The 21,812-nt window shown below is 41.2% G+C and overlaps 1 protein-coding gene and 2 long non-coding RNA genes across 4 annotated transcripts; 2 read left to right on the forward strand and 1 right to left on the reverse strand.

The window, feature by feature from the left end:
- Window positions 1–514: 514 nt before the first annotated feature.
- On the reverse strand, window positions 515–21,398 carry LOC118493549. Its single transcript, XR_004895501.1, has 3 exons — window positions 21,318–21,398; window positions 1,114–1,118; window positions 515–527 (listed from the first exon to the last, which is right to left on the reverse strand). It is a non-coding gene; the product is annotated as an uncharacterized LOC118493549 (long non-coding RNA).
- On the forward strand, window positions 1,553–14,318 carry cd99l2 (CD99 molecule-like 2). Of its 2 annotated transcripts, XM_031291071.2 has the most exons (10): window positions 1,563–1,808; window positions 4,876–4,935; window positions 5,246–5,302; window positions 6,589–6,723; window positions 8,219–8,299; window positions 10,956–11,024; window positions 11,102–11,152; window positions 11,250–11,369; window positions 12,153–12,218; window positions 13,822–14,318. In XM_031291071.2, the coding sequence occupies exons 1-10, from the start codon at window positions 1,748–1,750 to the stop codon at window positions 13,881–13,883; spliced, it is 762 nt and encodes a 253-aa protein (XP_031146931.1). In that variant the 5' UTR covers window positions 1,563–1,747; the 3' UTR covers window positions 13,884–14,318. The 2 variants fall into 2 exon arrangements, with proteins under 2 accessions (XP_031146932.1, XP_031146931.1); XM_031291072.2 differs by lacking the exon at window positions 8,219–8,299 and having other exon boundaries at window positions 1,553–1,808.
- LOC116043979 lies at window positions 14,571–15,893 on the forward strand. The gene is made up of 3 exons (XR_004103582.2): window positions 14,571–14,743; window positions 15,712–15,713; window positions 15,881–15,893. It is a non-coding gene; the product is annotated as an uncharacterized LOC116043979 (long non-coding RNA).
- Window positions 21,399–21,812: the final 414 nt, after the last annotated feature.

Raw genomic sequence — 21,812 nt, forward strand, 5'->3', positions numbered from 1 at the left:
ATCGCTATTCATAAAAATAATAAAAAAACATGTCTCTAATATATGATTTTTTGTTTTAATTGATAATTTCACTAGTTATTTAAATGAAATAGTAACTATAGCTGCAAAACAAATGTGTAGTAGAGTAAAAAGTTTCCTTCTGAAATGGAGTACATCTCTAGATACAGTGAAGGGTATGTGATGATGTGGGGCCATTTTAATTCCAAAGGCCAAGGGAACTTTATCAGGATGCATAGTATCCTGGATCCATGAAATAACTGGCCTCTTACTTATGCCCCCTGTATTTTAAGGAAGAACATTTATTTATTTACGATACATTATTCATTCACAAAGAAAATTGGTGTCCTCAAAGGTTGGATTTTTCCTCATTTTTTTAAGATGATTTTTTATTCCTCTTTTTAGTTAACTTTAGCATTAGTTCATAAACTTATGAGTGCCACTGTATGTAGCCAATATACTGTATAGTGCACTACACTTAATCCCAACAGTTTCATTGGAAGTCCCCCTCCAGTCAAATACGTGTTTTTCTTTCACTGTGATGTTTAAGCTTCTCTGTGCAGAATGATATATATGGAGAGTTTGTTATTACATTCATCTTCTGAAGGGGGGAACATTTCTCTGCGCTCACCTTAGGTCTGAGTTTAACACCTGGATGTACCAAACAGATTTTGTGACATCACAACTATTTTAGAAGCCTATTCAATTTGTACAAATGTGATGTAGAAACCTATAGCCTCCAGTACTCACACATTATAAGCATTTGCATATCAATAGATTTCAGAGAGAGTAGATGCTTTTGTTTAAATAATCGTAAAAAGAAAAGGAAAAAAGAGAGTTTTTTGTGGAAAAACCATATCACACACACTTACTCCAGTTTGTGCCTCTCATTATTAGGATAGAATTGGGTCACAGAGGTAACCATGATTTTCTCTAAAATAATTCTATAGTTATTCATTTTTTCGCCCAGATGGTTGGAAGAATATTTGAGGATTTTGGAAATAGGCCTACCTTAAGAACAATGGTAAGTGTCTTTAAACAACCTTCTTTTTTTAGAAAAACTGTGAGGGTTTCCTCTGTGACCAGAGTACTAATATGAGGCCCACAAACTGGGACTGGGACTCATTGATATTCAAAGCAAAGAGTGTTTTTACGTGTTAAACATGCCCGAGTTGAGGAGATAGGACTATTTAATTGCAGGACGTGATTGAAACTTCATATTTATCGTATAATTAAAATAGTTAAGGGTCATTTTAGTGTTGCTGACATTCTTCACTTTTACTGTTGGCAAAACCAAACCGTTACATCACCTCCTTCTTTATTTTTTATGAACTTATTTTTTATTTATTGTAGACAGTCAGCACAGACATACATGGTAAGATAATGAAGTATCTGACCGGACCAAAAATAAAATAAATAAATAAATAAAATAAATAAAAAGGGAGAAGGGAGGGGGTGTCAAAACATTTTTAGTAAGACAGGGGTCCAGTTTATCCCTTTGGAGCCTCAAGTTGTGGGTTATGTCCTCCATAGCCTTCTTATTAAGTAGATTTTTTTATTTTGAAAGGTGTGGCAGGAAGTGGCACAGTGTGGGAGGGTCACTGGGTGCAATAGTGAACGCCTTGTATGCGGCTTTCTGTGTGAGAAGCTGAACAGCAGGCTGCAGACAAACGGAACGTTAACAGGCCCGTTATTTAACCGCTCTATTACCACTTTGTACCGGCTGTTTGTGTGTGCGGAGACCGGAGTCATGGCTAACCGCTCCCTGTGGTCGCTCTGTCTGCTGCTGGCGCTGCTGCTGCCGCTGGAAGGTAAGGCTTTGTCCCGCACACCTCAGCAAATCCACATGTTCGCCTTTTGTGCCGCTGCCGCACTTGGAATCAAGGCCGAGTAACGGTCGACCGGCCTGGGAGCAGACGTTAAAGAGACAGAGAGCAGAAAGCCAGCTCATTAGCCTACATGTCCACTCACAAAAAATAATCTTTTATTATACATATACGCGTAATAGACTTTAACATTGGAGCTTAATTCAGTTTTTGTGGCTCCATTTGCTCCAGATATTAGGCTACCGATGCTGATGTTACCCAGCTGTAATAGATTCAGTAATTACACATTATTACATGGTTCGATAGAGTTTGTTAAAGAAAGTCCAGTTATTTTAGCTATTCATATGATAATATATCTGTAGGCTTTATCAATACAATCTAATGTTAGTTATTATAGATCAAAGTGATGTGGCAACACCCACAGTATCCTGCCTGTCTGTCTGGTTTGCAGCTGCACATGCCATGCTGACAATGAGGTCACTCTCAGTGCTGATTAATATGGGAAGTTAGTCACTCAAAGGTGAATAATTTAAGTGCAAAATGATTCAATTCTGTATTATAGCACGTGTCCTCACGCCCCAATTCGCTCCACCTTACATGATCAGCACCCCAGACCACCAGGTGCATGCAGATGGAGCTCGCTGACATTTGATTGCATTTTATATTTGGATTGTTTCTTCCTAAGGGCTGCATGATATTCATAACCCATTATTTAATGGACCGACAGAAAAGCTGCAGTCAGAAAATGATTCCCCCAATCAGTGTTCAGCTAGTAAATGCAATGCTGTGAAGCTAATTATGCAAATGAGATGTAAATTATGTGAATTCATTTTGGCTCCCCAAGCCGGTGGGTTGGGTTTAGGCATAATATTGAACATGCTTATGCCAGGTAGTTTAAGTATCATTTAAAAAATAAAATAAAATAGCTATCTTAATGTTAATATTAGAGTTAGTCGGGTTAGGTGAAGATTTGATGTTGCCGAGAGTCGGATAGGGCTGCAACTAACAATTATTTTCCTATAGTCGATTCATCGCTTAGATATTTGGTCTATAAAATGTCAGAAAGTGGTGAAAAATGTTTTGGTTTTGTTCTCCAAATCCCAAAATGACGCCATAAATCAGAATTGATTCCCAGGGGGGCAGTGAGGTGTGACAGCAGAACAAGAAACAAGACCAGATTCCAAAAATAGATAGAGAAGGATAGAGCAGTGAAGGAACAGATAGCATACATCACAATTAGCTGGAGTGTATACTGTATACTTGTATATATATTCTTGTATATTTGCCGTTTAATTTCGTCTTTCTTCATTAACACTGCTTACAATTATCTTTACATTGTTTGTCTAATGTATATCAATAGTATATGTGGGTCATCGCAAGGATATGGTACTGTATACGTTAAAGTCCATTACTGCAGCTGCATGTTGAAACGTGGCTATTGTTGCACGCACGCACGCACAAACACACACACACACACACACACACACACACACCACGTGTTTGTGTGTCACTGCTTTTGTTTCCTGTCTGTGTCTCTGTTCTGAAATTCAGACAGCAAAAGCGGATTAGTGCCCTAGGGGCCAGTTTGGCACCAGGGCCGGGGGTTTTGTCTCTGTGTGACTCAGTAACACCCACAGGGCCGAAAAACTCATCACTGAAAAGGTCGCACCTTAACAAATAAAAAAAAAAAATGTAACAACATTTAACAAATTTAACAACATTGGCAGCCAAGATGACATTGTTTATTGACGTTAGCATGTAGTTACTATAGTTAGCAGTGGACACTAATAGAATATAGCAGCAGTTTCTACAGTCAATATGTATATATATATATATACACAAATAAAGGCTTTTAACCCAAATACTACATAAACAGAAAATGTTTCAGGAGTACTGTGACCCGGAATTGGGGAGAATTTAACGACACTGGCAGCCAAGATGACATCTTTTACTGCCGTTAGCATGTAGCTACATGGGACAATGTTAAAGCGTAACTCTCGCCAAAATGCAACCTAGGGCGGGAATGTACCCGAGTCAAACTTTCGTTTAAAATAATAAATAATTATGACGGAAGCGCCACTTTTAAGATTTACCGTATTCTCGTTTTGGGTCAAATGGCCTTTTGAATGGGAGTGCTAGGGGCACTACTATGATCTCATCAAAATCACTATTTTTAAAACACAAAGAAGGCTCGACACAACATGAAACGTTGCTCGAAGTTTCACCAGGGGCTCTACACATGAACTCCAGCATTGAGAACATTGTTTGTGTACCCAATATGTGACCTTTAAGACCGACGTAGTTGTCAATTTCCCATCCAGCGCCCTCGTCGTTTAAATAGCAAATGCACCTGCGCCCATCTGTGCACCCATGGGCGTGCTGGTCTTACAGGGAGGTGTGTTCAGGTGCATTCTGGGAGTATTGCTATCTTGAGGCAGCGGGAAGTGATCGCGCCATTGACCAACAAAAACCTGGTCTAAAGTCAATAACGCAGCATTTCATTGTTATTTTAACAGCGCATTAGTAAAATGTGCACAGCGCGCGCACACTATACTTGTTACACACACAGGGACACACAGCAGCGCACACACATGCAAAAGATTACAAATAAAAATATTACGGTGCAAATCCTCCATCATAATAGCAATACGCCAAGGTCCAAACACGCCTGGCTGTTAAAGGGAATGGGAGATGATCTCTGATTGGTTTATTGCACGTTACGTCCAAAACACACCTATGAACTTAACTAAGTACAACGCTTTTGAACCATGCGCCCGGCGCACGGACCCTTTTATCCGCCGTCAAACTAGCAAAAGTGGATTCTTACACGCCCTAAACGCACATCTGCACCAGGTGCTTCACGCCGTGCGCTCAGATCGTTAAAATAGGGCCCGATATCCAGCCTCATACTTCGATGTCGATATATTATCGTTATATTGCCCAGCCCTAACTAAAGTACGTGTTTGGGAATATCCTTTTGGGTTTCATGTGTCAGATTCAGTGTAACGTGTCTGCTTCCTCTGTCTGTCCCTGTGTCTTCTCTGGACTGTAGTCCTGTCTCAGGACTTTGACCTGTCCGATGCTCTGGATAATGATGACGACAGTGGACCACGTAAGTACAATAAAACTCCAGACCATGTCTGAGCTGAATTTATTTGTTCTGAATTCAACTCTTTGAAATTAAAATATGGTAATTCTTGGTTTTACATGTTAAAAACCTAAATTTCAGTATACATTTCTCAATTGTCAGAAATTCAGAATTTCAGAATTCCCCCCCCAAAAAAAAATTCAGGTGGCTCGAATTCGATCGAGTTAGCTTTGGACAATCATTTGATCAATCGCGATTAAATATTTTCAATCGAGTGACAGCCCTAATGATTATATAGATATAGTTCATGATTCATCTTTCACTTTCACAACAGCGACCCCCCCACCAAAGCCAGCAAAGCCAGCCGAGCCAGCTGGAGGAACTGGAGGAGGTAAGAACCACAGCAGCTACTCATACACTGATCATTTCATTCTATAATAATTATATCTTATGATGTAATACAACACCATCTTAACCAGGATCATGTCTCCTGGTATGAACCGCTGGAAACCAGTAAACAAAATGTTTTTATACGATTTGAGGAACAGTGGAGCAGGAGTTTTAAGTCCTCCCACTGCAGCTCACCTGTGAGATAATACTGTTGTCCAGAAAGCATTTTACTTCTTATCTTAAATTTTGTGCTATGACAGGTTTTAGACACGCCTTATCAACCTGTGTGAAACATTTGACAGCGCACTGATCACAACTGAGGTCAGTGGATCCGTACGTCAGTAGTCTGGATCAACGGAAGTTTATTTTGCGCCGGATGTCGCTCACTTTCCGCTCTCTGTGTGTTGCCGTTCTCAAAGTTCATTCTCTTTGGGAAACAACGGCAACCTTTGAGCTAGCGAGCTACACGCTGAAAATGGCAAATTTTGAAGACAATTTGTATCGTGCAACAAGGCAGGCCTGCTTGGTTCTTTCTGGGAATGATTGTAAAGATTTACAAAGAATATGTTACAGTATTTCCTCTCTAACTGGGACGTTTTGGGACTGATTGGTGGGATTGCTGTGGACAAAATACACTGACGATACACTGGTAAGAGCTAATGAGGTTTAATGTATCCAGCTAATTTAAATAGCTCACGTTACTGTATTGTATCAACAGTTAACTTCAATTAATATTGTATGGGGCGTTTATTTTATCTGGGTGCAAATGTTCCAATCGTTTGGACTTTTACGATTCCGATGCCGAACCGGTACTTTTAAAACGATTCTGATTCCTAAACCGATTCTTGAAAAGCTGACTTAAAAAATGACATCAAAGATGTAATATGTTTACTAGCGATCACGTGCAGTGAATGGTTAATATGCTTTTACGTCCGTTTTGGTGAGCCCAGAGGGAAAATATGGCATTTTAAAAGTAGCCTACAATTTACGGTAGCTAGCTAACGGTCGACCACAGAGAAAGGGTGATATTTTTACGTCCGTTTCGGAGCGTCAGAGGGAAAATATTTCAGTCGACGCATTAAGTAGAACCGAAATGAGGAACCGAAATTTGCGTTCTAATCCGTTCCGATTCCTACCAGTTAGGTAGGAACCGGTTCCATAGTGGAACCGGGTTTCGGTACCCAACCCTAATCCCACAATGCATCTGTGGCATAGCCAGACCTTACTCCACAGCGCTGTGGAGATAGGTCTGGCAATGCAAGACTAATAATTCAATGTTGTGTGTAGGTTTTAATCTGGATGATGGACTCGATGTCGATGCCACCACCACCACCACCACCACTACCACCAAAGCCCCACCTAAGGTTGTGCCGAAAGCCCCCACAGGTACCAAGGCCCCAGTCAAGCCCAAACCCAAGCCAGGTGAGAGAATGCAGCTTCCTCTGTGTTTATAGCCAGCATTCCTCCTGAGGCCAGCACCTCAACTGCAGAGAGCACCAGGTCTTTATTACAAGCACTTTGCCTTTATTTCAAATTTGCCCTGCTTTATATTTCCTGAGCTGCTTCTGTTTGAATTTGCGGTTAATCCAGATTCAACCCTTCTTCCATGTTGGCCTGCAGTCTGGATCCTCCTCCTATATATGAGAACTGCTCTCACTCTCTAATTCCTTCTAGTCATGAATTTCCATTTTGCTATTTTTTTTTAAATCAGGTGTTCAGCTACTGTCGCTGCACAGATATTTAACATTAAAAAGCCTCCTCAAATGGAATACCTCCCCCATTTTGTGATAGGCTAGGCTTTTAATGTGAAATATGTTCAGGAAGTGCAGAGTTTCATTGGCAGTAGCTTAACAGTGGCTGGAAAAAAATGACAAAACAGAAGCAGTGGGAATGCACACAGGTAGAACAATATGAATAAAATAAATTGAATACATGTACAGTATGCAACACATAGGAAATTAGTCCAGTATTAAGACGAAGATTGCTGCAGTCGGCAGTGGTGAAACAACCTGCAATGTAACGTTAATGAGCTTTTTGTTAAAGAGTAAGATCCTTTGTGTTTAACCAGAAACTGCAAATTACCAAACTCACCAGACTCCATTTAAATAAACAGTGATTTTATCATCGTAAAACACTTTCAAAGTCGACAGAAACAAAATAAAAACCATCGTGGTTTGTCTTTCCACAGTTCTAATCAATAAAGCAGTTGCTTATTCAATCACCACTCTGGTTTGGTTGGAATAAACCCTTAATTTACCCATTTACATGTGGAAATATGCTGGCTCTATACAAGCTAAAAGTACTGATTATTTAAAATGGAGTCTGGTGAGTTTGGCAATTTGCAGTTTCTGGTTAAACACAAAGGATCTTACTCTTTAACAGAAAGGTCTGTCTCTGTAGGGATCCTTTCCATAATGTTGTCAAACACTAAGAATAATAATCTGAGCCTGTCAGCGGCAAAAACACTTTTAGTGGACGGAAATTGACGATGCACATTTGCCCCATAGGGTTACATTGCAGGTCGGATTGCAGCTGCCGGTTACAGCGTTCTCCCTCAATACTGGACTAATTTCAACGCTTTTTGTTCACATTAGTCAATTAGACACCAATGCATGGGAAAATAGGGTCCAGGTTGAACAGTTACCCTTTAAGTACCAGCAGCCTGTTGCTAGGTGAAGCTCAGTTTGAACATGGTGTGGGAGTTGTGCTATAAATGATCGTTGAATTATTAAGGAGGTAACAAACACCTTATATCATATGTTAGCTTGCTTACACGCGACAGCATACATTACTTGAATGGTCTTTTGAATTTGAGTTGTTATTACCCTCTCAGTTTATATGTTATAATGTTTTTTTTCCCTCCTGCTTTTGCCTTTATTTTGCAAAAACATTGACCCCGGAACTTCTGACTCTACAGCTGCTGATGACTTTGACCTGGCTGACGCCTTGGACCCCAACAATGACATTGGTGGCAAGGATAAGAACAAGGGGCAGGGAGGTGGGTGGGAGTGTCTCCCGCAGGATTAGCATGTGTTAGCTGTTTGCTATCACTCCCAAGATCATCATTTTAAAGGATTGCATGTGGAAGTAAAGCCACTATGTGTAGAATATCAACATCTCAGACATGTCAGAATCTGGAGGACAGCTGATTGCCCCCCCAGCACCTATGACATCAGAGTAGTTTAATGATTAGATGCTCTAATCCCATACAGGTTCTACACATAGCGGCTTTAATAGATAGAAAGCCATTATCAGTGACGTACAGTATATTTAAGGCTGGGCATTTTAAATTCATTTGTTTGGTTGTTTGGTACCAGATTATGAAGAATCATCGCCCTAATAAATATACTGCAGCCTATCCACTCATCTAGAGCTCAACAGTGACTGGCCACTTTATGAACGGCTCTGGTTCCGGAAGTGTTTTTCCCCGTTCGATATCTCCATTAACCTTTCAGAAAATGCTTATATACTGTAGAAAGAGTTCTAAGCCTGGAAGCAAGCCAACCAGCTATGATCTGAATCCTGACCATAAAACATTTGATGCGGCGCAAAATAACATTTCGAAAACGGCAAAAAATCAAAAGGTTCAAGACTGCGTACAGAAACGATCAAAGACTTCAGTGGTAGCAGCTCGCTATAGCCATTCGCGGGTACGGCAAACGTTTCCATGGTAACAGCGAGATCCACCAATCAGAGACGTCGCTGTTACACTTAGGATTGTGGGAAGTGTAGTCTTTCTCCATAGATCCTATGCGAATAAAACATGTTTTCTTAAAACAAGTTTGATTTCATACAGACTTCTACAGGAGCAGAAACGTTCGTTTCACAACCTCACAGCTCGTGGTCAGTCTACCTCGGATGGTTTAGACATTATGGTTGATAATCTAAATCCTTATGGAGAAAATTAATGGGATTTTTACTTCCGGAACCACACTGTTGAGCTCTCTACACTGTGACCTCATACCTGTGTCTCCGTTCAAGTTCTCCACCTCTCCCACACACACCCTCAAATTGAGCAAAGTTATTTAGTGTCCAGAAATCATGCGGAAATTCTCCCAAAATTTGAATTTTTTTTGCAGTATTTGAAAAACCTCTGAAAGAAGGATAAGCAGTAAATGTACGACCATCCTCAGTCGTTCGGACATTCCTGTAAAACTTCCAAAGCCACAGCGCGTACAGCTCATTAAAAGCAACCGAGACAGAGTTGCTGTGGCTCATCCATCAGGACAGCTTTCCCCACAGTCTGCTTGAATAAGTGCTCTGTTGTCGAGCTCTACAGAAGAACTAGATAACACTCCTCCAAGAGAGGCAGCTCATTGTTTTCATCTGTTGCTCATCATCCCCTCCCTCCATGCTGATACAGTAACGCTGTCCACGCATGCTGTTTCTGCATTCTTTAAGTTTAACTGCTGAAGAACGAAATATGGTTTCAAAGTTTTTATTAGTTGAAGTTTATTCTGATATATTCATTAAAACAGTTTCCATGTTTCATTCTCAGGTAATGATTTATATTTCTCTCTATTTCTGTAATCAAATAACCTGTTGTGCGTAGATATCTGAAGTGATCTTGATTTTATTAATGAAATGCATCATTACTTTTAATAATGAAATGTTCCCTCATGTACAAGACTGCTGGGGTTCAACCTTACAATATATAGTCATGTACTATATGCACATACTATGTATGTATTAGAGCAAGATTGTAAAATCGGCTGATATATATGATATATATTATATATAATGTAGCTTATTGCAGATAGATCTGTACTCGTGCATATGTTGGCCGAATTCACTTTTTTCCCGCTTCCGCTTAGTATGCATCTTGTTTAGAAAAGAAAAAATCTAAATCTATTTGTTATCAGATCTTTTAAACTCTGAAATATCTATCACTACCGGCCTCACAAATCCAGTATCAGTCTGACTATATTTAGTAGCAGACTACTTTCAACTTAATGGTGCAGGAAACGTGTTCATATATACTGTACATGAGCAGAGCATGTCAAGTTACACAAAACATCAAATATGGTAGGCTGCCAGAAGTCCAGATGGACGTCATGGAGACGGGCCTTAGAGTGTCAACAACCTGTACTGAAAACTAAGGCCAGTAATTTTCCAAATCCATTAGATTTCGATTACATTTTGGTTTCGATATCGAATAGGTTAGGGAAATTTCAGTTACAATATCAATTTTGCTTGGATATAAAATAGATTGTCAGAGAACTGATGCTGTGAATTGTACAGGCAAAAATCCACCCTCAAATGTTTTTTTATATTGCACCAGGTTAATGTTTACATTAAGAAACGACCCCAAAAAGTTAGTGATTGGCAATACATCTATGGGGAAAAGGCATGTATTAAAAGATCAATTTCAGGATTTTATTAATCGAGATCAGATCGCTCAAACAAAGATCGATTTTAATTGGAGAATCGATTATTCTAACCCAGCCCTACTGAAAACACAACAGAGCTAGAGGAACCAAATGGAGAGATTGTGTGTGGTGAACATGACGGATCAATAACCACAGCTTAACAAATGAAGCTCTACGCAAATCCATAATTTAGAGCTTCCTTTGCCTTTAAGCAGCTTTCTTTAAGTTCATCATTTAGTGATTCCATCATTCAAGCGTGGTGATTATCTCCGACTCCTATTTCAGGTGGATTTACTGACGACGATCTGTTTGATGTCGGCAAAGACAACACCTACAAGCCTGACAAAGGCAAAGGTAATGTGGGCACCTTTATAGGAAATCCATGTAAAACTCGGTCTCTTTAGGAATTTAACCGTGCTGTTATTCCACAGGTGGGCGTCCAAGCGGGGACGATCAAATTAACCAGTATGACGACAACAATGGTGGGTCTTCTTTGTCCCCAGCGTGTGTTTATAAATGCATGTCTGTCTGTTCGGCTGCCAGACTTTACTGTATATCTGTGTGCGTGTGTGTTTGCAGAGACCACAGCAGAAGTGGGCACCATTGCAGGGATCGCAAGTGCGGTTGCTATGGCGCTTGTGGGTGCAATCACCAGCTACATCTCCTACCAGAAGAAGAAGCTGTGCTTCAGTATACAACGTAAGGCTTTTGCACTGCAGTCATTAGAGGAGTTAGTCTCTCAGGACACAAGTGATAGTAGGCTGACTTTGTAATTGTCTTAATGTGGCTTAATTATCATCAGTCCATAACTACACCAAGATTTTTGTCTTTGTCTGTGGTACATTGCCGATTGAAGCTGAGGGCTGATTTTTAATCGTTCCTCTCTGGCTCCCAAACAACTACCTCAGTTTAATTTGATTGAAGTAACTTCTGGCACATCCAGTTGTTGATGTGTTCCAAAAACTCAGTGTTAATATTGGACCAGAGTCCCCTGGTGATATGATTATGTAAAGTTGTGTGTAATCTTTGTAATTCGTAATTTCATAACTTGTTTTGTTTTTTTCCATAATCTGCGCCAGTGGAAGCATGTAGATGTTAAACAGAAGAGGCCCCAGAATGGAGCCTTGCGGAACTCCACGTCATATTTGTGTGTTAATATGTGTAATTTACTAAGACAAAAAAGATTGGACAGCACTTTAGATGTTTCCCTGCAACCTGATTTAGTAAACCACTATATTTGAAACTAGCTAGTAACTTAGGAAGGACTTAATTTAGACTTTATTCATTCATGAATAGCTGGTGCAACACAATCCAGTAGATAACGCCAAATTATTAGTTGTAGTACTAGTAGTGAAATCATAGTGGCAGTAGATACAGTTGCAGTTAGTAACACTAAAAGCAGTAATGGTAGTAGCAGTGGTCACAGCAGCACAGTACTTGTATTTGTCGATGCTCACTAAATGTGTTGTTTTGTTGTGACAGAGAGCCTGAATACTGACATGGTGAAGGCTGAGAACCCTGAGGCTGTGGTGGCTACAGAACCACAAGGTAAACACACCTCTACTGCACTCCACTCTCATTAGATATGCCTTTTATTTTATTGATCGGGGAAGGGAAATTTGGTAACATCTATTGTGCACTCTTTTCCAGTCTCAGCTATTACTATAAAATCCCCAATATAAAACGATAGATTTTTTTCTGAAAAAAAAAGGCAAACATTTCCTTAACTGGTGCAGCCAGTCACTTGATAACTCCAGTAGCAGGAGTGACAGAAGGAGAAACACAGTAAAAAAGAGGAACCGCCCATCTCCTTTTAGAAAAAAGAAACCAAAAGGGGGAAATCTATATTTTGGTTTCACGATGGCGCCCCCTAACCCCCTTTTTGGCTTTTCCCCTTTCCTTTATCATGTTATATATCTTTTTTGTGCATGTAATGGGCTTCCAAAGTGAAAAAGCCCAAAGTCCACCCCAAAGGGACTTACCATCTCCAACAGGAAACACTGTTCACAAACTGCTCCAAACAGCTCTATTGTAGTCCAGCCTTTACTTCACTTTCTAACACACGTTATAATGCTCGCCTAGCTGCTAGCGTGGGACGCCCTCATACTCTGCTTCTGGCTAGTAGTCCTTACCTAGGTACTGTGCATGTGCGACTCCCAACAAAGATAGGAACAGAAGTGAGAGGTCTCACTCTGTAGCTAAAACAGAGAGCTCAACACACAGGGTGAAAAGAGGAGCTGCAGTAATTTGTAGTACAACAACCATATGGTGTTTTCTGAAAATTAAACCATGTAAACCTATTCTGATATAACCTCTAAATACAATTATGAACCTGAAAATGAGCATTAAATGAGCACTTTAAGTACTGGAGGGCACCTATGACCACATGAGTGCGGTTAAGTTGTGGCTCGTTTCGAAGGTTATGTAACCACTGTTCCTACAGTGGAAAGTTTACACACATTAGTCAACTATAACTGTAAAATGAAAGGATGTTTTGCTGCCTTGTCATCTTTACTAATTAACAGTTAGCTATAGACGAGAGAACAAATCATTTAAATCACCGTGCCGCTCAAAGGCTAGCTACCAGTTACTTTTAAGGTGGAATGTTTTCTTGCATGTTACTCAATGCATGAATTGATGTCATGAATCAATCAACACACCTCAAATGTCAATATGACAACTTTGACCATTGAATCTGTTTTTTTATTGTCTCTCTTGCATGATATACGCTTCAGCGATGATTGGAAATATTTGAAAAAAATATTAAATTTCATCCAGATTAGCAAACTTTCAATGTTCTATTTCCTCACTTGGAGTGAAAAAGTGGCGCTTGCGCTCCAGCAGCACTACGTACACCCCTGGGTGTAACACCGTCACTCTGGCAGCCTACCGGCTGCTATCAGTCAAACATAGACAGGGACACACACCCCTCCAGCCGGCGGAGATGGAAAAGCAGAAACTGAAGACCTTTTTTTTTTTCTTCCCTTTTTTAATAATGAGAAACTATTAACAATACATTTCAATCACACGCTGTCAGAACACTCACTGCGTACTCCGTGAAGATGCAGTCTGATGGCTCTTGTCATTCGTAACAGCTGATCGAGATGATGTGTGTATAAACCCCCGTCTGTTTTTTATTCTGCCTCTGCAGTCCAACAGACTCTCCTGGAGCCACCCAACGCTGAGCCTCCCACTGAAGAGAATGCTGTGTAACACACACACACACACACACACACACACACACACACACACACACACACACACACACACACACACACACACACACACACGCGAGCGCTACAGGATAGACTGTCTATTGTAGCATGTCCTAGTTGATCCTGCAGCTCTGTGCTGTGAAGGTTGGGATTTGTAGTCCTTCTATGCTGAATGTGAACACAGATTTTTCTTTTTTTAATTCTATGCTGTAAACATGGCCGACAGTGTATCGAACCTTGCCAAATGTATGTGTATATAGTAATTTATTATTTACGGTTTAAACACCACTAACAATGTTTTTTACAGTTATCCAGCCTTCGGCATGTTCTCTGTGATTCCTCCGCTGTGATTCTGGAGCTGCAGTTTGTAGCATTTTGCTGAGCTCCAGACACACAGGGGCGTCGAAAAACTGAAAAAGTAAATACAAAAAAATGGTTGATCTCATTATACATTGGAGAAAGAAACTCCTCTGGGCGTGTGTCGAGCTTCTCTAAGTTCACAGGGAGTCAGTCACTGCTCAGTGGACTGGATTTAAGGCGGATTAGTTTCCTGATTGATTGAGTTTTGGGTAGCACTTTACTTGAAGGTATCTACATAAGAGTGACATGACACTGTCATGAACACATGACACTGTCATGAACACATGAACCCTAACTCTAACTCTAACTTGTCATGACAAAAACTGAATGACACTTACTAAAAGAAGTAAGTTACTAAAAGAACGTTTATGACTTGTTTATAGTGTTTATGACACGTTCATGACAGTGTCATGTCACTCTTATGTAGATACCTTCAAGTAAAGTGTAACCGAGTTTTGTCAGGGAATTCCAGCTGAACTTCACGTGAACCAGGGAGCGGTGCGATACACGCCCAGTGTTTCTCCTCCTTTACATTTCTTTTGACAAATCAAAAAATGTTTCAGCAATCAGCAACAGGGCCTGAAATTAGCACCCGGCCGCGCGCCAAAATGCGGGTGAATTTTGCCACTGGCGGTTGAAACTGTCAATCTACCTGCCTCGTTGGCGTGTAGCTAATGGGATTTTTTTGGCCACTGTTCTTTCACATTTGAACCAAGTCCCCCATTTCCTTGGATTTGAGGTCAAATGTGTATTCTTAACAAGTTCAAGAGCGATGCTCGTGCATTTCCTGTGTCTCACCTTTTTATGAGGCAAAAACTAAATTGGCTGGTAGAAAGCCTGTGTGGCTAGTGGATTTGAAAACCCAGCTGCCACAGCGGCTGGTGGCCAAAACAAGTTAACTTAAGGCCCTGATCAGCAATATCTCATATCCTGACTTTGAATGGAACACAGCAGTTTTGACACATAACTGATTATCGAGTCGTAGATACTACTTTTGTTGATGCACAGTGATGGAATCTGGTCCAGAATCCATGACTTGGAGTTGTGTTCTTTGCTCACCACAGATGAGTAGACAGTGATTGGAGAACATTTAACAAGATTCCCCAGATTTCTATTCAAAGCCTTGTAGCAACTGATTATGTAATCGCCTGTAGAGAGTGGTGATAGAATGTGTATTACTGTCAGATAAGGTAGTCAACCAGTTAATGTTAAGGCTCAAGCTCGTACTCATAGAACTCAAGTTACACCATGTAACCATGATGTTCACTCACAATCTCTTATTCCCACAACATGTGACTTTTTTAATTTAATTTATTACATTTTCAGTTTACTATATTGTCATATCGAGGGGATAATCCGTGCACGTTTACATGCACATAATGCCCTTATTCTGAAAAAGACAATATTCAGCTGTTTACATGGCTAATGAAAGAGAATATTCCACTGATATTCCTGTTTACATGCAGCCGTGCAAATTAGGATCTTTTTCCAAAGTTTTCCTCAGGCGGCGGCGGACTTGTTGGTGAACACAGCGTCCCTCTTTCTTTCCTTCAACCAGCTTCTTGAAAAGGTCGGTGTAGTGATGTGTGCGCATATCCAAAAACCTGCTGATATCCAAGTCTTTAATCAAGTTAGCTGTGCTTCTCCTTCTTTTCTTTTGGCCGTGCATCTCGACCGCAGCCCTCCAAACTGTCGGCTGCTTGGTTAGTGTCCAACAACCATAGCAACGCACAGAGCCGTAAACTGTCACAAACTGCAGTAAAAACCCCGATTGAGACGCAGATTCTGAATGCGCTCTACACTACACAATCTGGCATATCCCACACATCTTAATCAGAAAATGCTATATTAGGTCAAAGGCCTTTTTTGGAATATCCAAACGAAATGTGCTGTTTACATGACCTGCATCAAATTTGGAATATTGTCTGTTGTATATTCGGAATAATAGTGGACTATTGGTGTGCATGTAAACGTACTCAGTGATTATGATGATAATGTATCTATAATCATTATTAGGTGAAGTTTCCCAGGATGTTTAATTACATTTTGACCCACTTGGTACACGTGTTGCTCTTAAATGGGCTCCACTATTAGCTGATAGAGTCCATTAGTGGGACACATCTCGTATACTGGACTTACTGCAGGTAGCTACTGTTTACATCGTCAGTTGCACCTCATGTTGTCTATCTTGATGTACAAAGTTGCCTTATTCAGATTTGGATCTTTTTGCAGTGGGGGAAAAAATAAGGCATCCAAACATTTCTGTCTACTTACAACCTGTGACTTTTTATAGTGTAAATAGATTGTTTTTTTCCAACTAGCCTTTTAATGACAACGCCTAATGACGGGAGCATGGCTTGGTTTTCCAAAGATGGTGAAATAATTGTGATCCGAAATGGCTAAAAGTTAAGTCAAAGAAGAAAAAGACAAATTTGAATTCAGATTGAATTCAAGGACTCACCATACTTGTAGCATAAAAAGTGATGCTAGCTAAATCAGTTCCACTGCAGTTTAGAGCTAAAAAATGCACAGCGTGTACTTCTCGGCCTCTGTTCACTGGAACGGGATCTTCCTCCAACGGGAAGGTATTTGAAAAAAGAGAAAACCTGAGCACTTTGTTTCCGGAAAAAAAAAAGCAGGCTGTGCCGAGGCTCGTGGACAGGCAGAAACGTGCGAAATGTGACTTTTGTTGAAGATACAATTGCTATATTAAGAAGCTAATATTGTTTGTACTATATTTTATCGTGGTAGCAGTGAGGTGCCAGTGTGTGCAGCAGAACTCTTGAGTTGGTCTTTATCCCACGGTGGCCATTTTTAAATTGATATTAGCATACCGTCACCACAGAAGCCAGAGGGATTTCTGATACTGTAGAGCAGGCCGCTATTGGCCCGATCATACATGACAAATAACCATTTCAAGGAATCCTTGTGGAGTTGTCCTGTTATTACAAAACGCAACATGTGTATCCTCGAGGCCTAACAAACATGATAAATGCATTTTGTTTCTCATAAAACATAAGCTATGCTGGCACATCGATCAGTAGGATTGGGTATCGTTTGGACTTTTACGATTCCGATGCCGAACCGGTACTTTTAAAACGATTCCGATTTCCTAAACTGATTCTTGAAAAACTGAAAAATGACATCAAAGAAAGTCTCTTTTATAGATGTGGTAGCCGTTATATGCTTTTACGTCCGTTTTGGTGAGCCCAGAGGGAAAATATGGCGTTAGCTAGCTACATTTACAGTAGCTAGCTAACGGTAGACTACAGAGAAGGTGTGATATTTTTACGTCCGTTAAGTGGAACTGAAATGAGGAACCGAAATTTGTATTCTAATACGGTCCGATTCCTACCAGTTGCGTAGGAACCGGTTCCATAGTGGAATCAAACGACAAACAAGAACAAGGCGTACAGAAGCCTTTAGTAGACTTGGAAATGGAATAAGATTTACCAGAGTGGAAACGTGAGGTATAAATGAAAGATGTCTGACGTGTGAAGTCAAAGAGAGGAGTTTTTTATCAGTTGGCACAAAGACGATATTGGTCGAGATGATATGCATAAAAAAAAAAAAAAAAAAAAAAAAAAATGTAGAAGTCTGCTTTAGCTGTGTAGATGAAGTTAGCAGCAGTAGTTAGCTTTAGAACCTTGAATAGTGTCATAACGAGTGCTTTTTGGAAAGTTGTGATGGTTGTACATATTACTGTGAGCAGTTCTGTGTTTGTACTTTTACTGTAGCCCTGTGTAAGAGCCTGTTTATGCTCCATATTATATATATATACTCTTTAGTGTGTCTGGTGTGTGTGTGAGTTTACACTCCTCGCCTGCTCTTTTTACACTTTGTACCCGACTTTCCTAATAACTTAGCTTCACTTTTTGTAGATAGTTACGGCTTCCTTGTTCTGTACTGCCAACGGTTTGTCTAATGTCTAAAGAGGTCTCGTACGTTCCTGAACGAGACCTGGGCTGCATCTGAAATCATTCACTGTTTTCTATACTGTCTGATATTTAGTCTGTCTGTCGTTTTAAAGCACTGCTCAGGAGCTCTGCTGGGGATTTGTGGAAACTTACGTAATGGACAGAAATGATCCCGCAATGTTAGTGTGAACTAGAAGGGCACTCGGAGAGCGCAGACCTCTGACGAGGCCACGCCCTTTCTCGCAGTGTTCACAAAATATAATTTTGGTATCCGTCCTGGGATTCGGAATCCGCTCCAAAACTGAATGGGTTCTTCCTCGGCCCATGCTACACCCTTCCACATCGTGTCATGAAAATCGGGCCAGTTGTTTTTCCATAATCCTGCGGACGTAATAATGCCACGTTCACGTCATGGGTAAGATTTACAACTTGGGAACGTTTACTTTTATCAGACAAACGAAAGACGGTTGTGGTGAGGGTTATTGAACGCTATCCATTAAAGATGTGTTTGTTTATCTTGATGGGCGGTCTTGGGCTGACGTGAAGGCGTCTTAGTTTGATTGCTCCTCCAAGTTCCCCGGTCACAATTATGACTTCAGGCTCTTCAGGTTCTTGCGTCGGTCTTTACACTCTTGTGCGTAAATTGGCGCAATTCTATCATTTCAGCTAGTGCTTGGACCAGCGCACGCCGCGTGTATTATCAATCCCACTACTTTTCTTGGCAAGACACACCCTGCGTAGCATTCAAACGCTGGGATTGGTCAGTAGAGATGCTGATTTAGATTTGAGTTTTCCTGGCCTACAGCCGACCCTCGCTAACCGACCGTTATTGGACAAGCGGCAGCGGACTCCCAGTTCACCCGTTCGTTACTAAAATTGTCTTGCAATACGAGCTCCAACAATTATAAAGACAACACAACAACAACATGAAGACAAACGTTAAAAACATATCAGGCATCATTAAAAACATAGATAATTAATATGTGGTGGCCCAGCCCTGTAAGAGTGGTCATAAGTAGTCGTAAATATATACATATATGGGGATGGTGATGGCGTAGTGGATATGATACACGCCTTGCAGACCCGGGTTCAATTCCCACTGCGATACATCAACCAACGTGTCCCTGAGCAAGACACTTAACCCCTAATTTCTCCAGAGACGCGCAACGTCTGACATATATAGCCATTGTAAGTCGCATTGGATAAAAGTGTCAGCTAAATGACATGTCATGTCAAGGAAACTGTCACTTCTGTGCCCTCCTGTGTTGATTCAGCAAAGACATTGACAAGGGAACAAATTAATGTTTATGTTTGTTCTTTCTGCAATCTGGGACCTTATAGCAGGAGTTGGTACTCCCCATGCAACACATGGGAAGAGTCCAGGGACCCTTGTCCTGGTCGCGCAGCCACGCCGTTACGTGCATTGCCGTGGACACATGCGGACACTTTAATGGAACGGTTAATCAATAACCTATTGGCTAGGTGTCCATGCTTGCGTGTTCAGGTCCTACTCCCTGACCAATGGGGTTATCCTAACTCTGAACTCTAAAACGCGTGTCTTGCCAATAAAATCATTGGGATCCATATGCCTCTTGGAATGCGCACGGTTCCCTGGTGATGATTGGCGCGTTGGTCTTTGGTACCCAGAGAGCCAATTCTTTTAGTGGAAGCGCACAGGTGACGTGAACGTGGCGTGAGCAACGACCGGCGGCGACCTGAGTAGTGTCTGACAGAACGCTCTGTATCTACACAGAGGCGAACGCGTGAAGGATTTCCTGCCGAGGCAGTATGTGTTGTATGAGTAAACAGCGGTCGTGGTGTGTTACATATCTGACAGGATGCAGCACAGTCCTACATGAATACCACACCCTGGTCTCCTCCATGTTGCCTTGGAATAGCAGACGCCTCTACCCGCAATCTCTTTGTGTCCCTCTTTCTCTAAATAAAAAAAAAGGCCCGAAACACTGCTGAAAAAGCAAGCCAACATGGCTCTGAGCTGCTTTTTGAAATGTGTGTGTTCGGGGACTCTGAGCGCGCGAGTGTAAGTGATCTGTTCACCTAGTACGACACATGCATGGACGCCCTGTCAGCTGTAATTCAAAATGGTGCTTCTCTCTTTGCCTTATACCCTAACACAGTCCCACAGGGACGCGCCACAGTATTCATCTACCACTCCGTAGCTGCACCCCGAGCCAGAGCAAACACCTGAGGCCTCCAGCTCCTTTGGGTGTTTACCTCGGATGAACGGCGGCAGCAGCACCCAAAGGACCTGGAAGGCGCCGGTGTTTGGCCGCGCTCCGGCTGCAGAGAGCCGAGCTTCACACCAAGCCAACACTGAATAACAAACCTTTTCCGTTTACTGAATGTATCTGATGTCTTAATGTCATATAGCAAAAAAAAAAACTTTTGGCCTGTAGCAAAACTACAAATTCACCAAAGATGTAGCATTGTGATTGGCTTTGCCTTTATGTATCGGGGTTGAATGAAAAAGGGTTTTTTAAAATAATGGTGAAGGAAAGGGATTGAATCTAACAGACCGTGCAACATTTGAATTGGTTGGATGGTTGGATGAAGGCGCGATGGATCCGAGTGAAGAGGACAGATCCGCCCAGTATCTTACAAATAATGTGTAACGACGTGTACAATGTTCACTTGGAAACACAATGTGTGAATGACGCCGTTGTTATCGGCACTGTGGATGTTGATACGGCTTTAAGATTCAGTGTGGACAGTGACAGTGGAACATACTGCTGTTTGGAGCTGCTTACCAGACTGTAGATAGCTGTAGACTGGTGGAGGAGCAGCGGTGTCCCTAGATCTGGTTTAGGGAGCATATCAGGTCTGTTTTACAAGGCGTGCTAAAATAATCACGGCTATCATAACATGAAAGGGATTTCAGCACACATTTTTTTTTAAACAGATACAGTGATTACACAAGCACTGTTCAAAAGCTACAACAGCACTGCAAAGAGATAACTAAAAGCAGCCGTCTTGAGTTGACGACAGATAGAAATGATTGGATCAAGGAATTTTCCCAAATATTTAGACAATTCATGACACTTTCTGATAATGCATATACAGTACAAGCTTGCTTCTGGGAGCACTCCATATTGAAAATGGAAAGATCAGTGCATTAGGCATTAGGGCGCTGTCACGCCGAAAGCCGCGAGCCTGCTTGGTTCGCCAGGTGCAAAAACAGCTGACTGCTTAAGAGTGTATTTTAGTACAACCGAACGCTGAACGCGACATTTTTAATCGACCAAAGTGTTCCAATTAACTTTCATGAAGCGAAAACACAGAGTGAGGGTTCTGAGACGAAAACACGGACAACACCGTGGTAACAACTTGTCAATCACGAGGTAGCCACGCCCCTAAAGCATCCCCTGCTTTATCGTCTATTTTAAAATAAATGGGACCCTAATTTACAAAGGGAACATCATGCTGCATTGAAGAAGACTTAAAAGTAGCGATTGAGGCCATAAACTCATTATGAAAATGTTTACTGAGATAATAATAAAGTGAGAAGCAGGCTCATTTTCTCAGAGACTTCTACAGAAACAGACTTCTTTTTGGAGCCAGTGGTCCCCCTGCTGGAAATGAGATAGAATGCAGCTTTAAGGAGCTTCAGCACTGGCTTCACTTTTCAGGCG

This window comes from Sander lucioperca, chromosome 17 (genome assembly GCF_008315115.2).
Source record: "Sander lucioperca isolate FBNREF2018 chromosome 17, SLUC_FBN_1.2, whole genome shotgun sequence".
NCBI classification, from domain to species: domain Eukaryota; kingdom Metazoa; phylum Chordata; class Actinopteri; order Perciformes; family Percidae; genus Sander; species Sander lucioperca.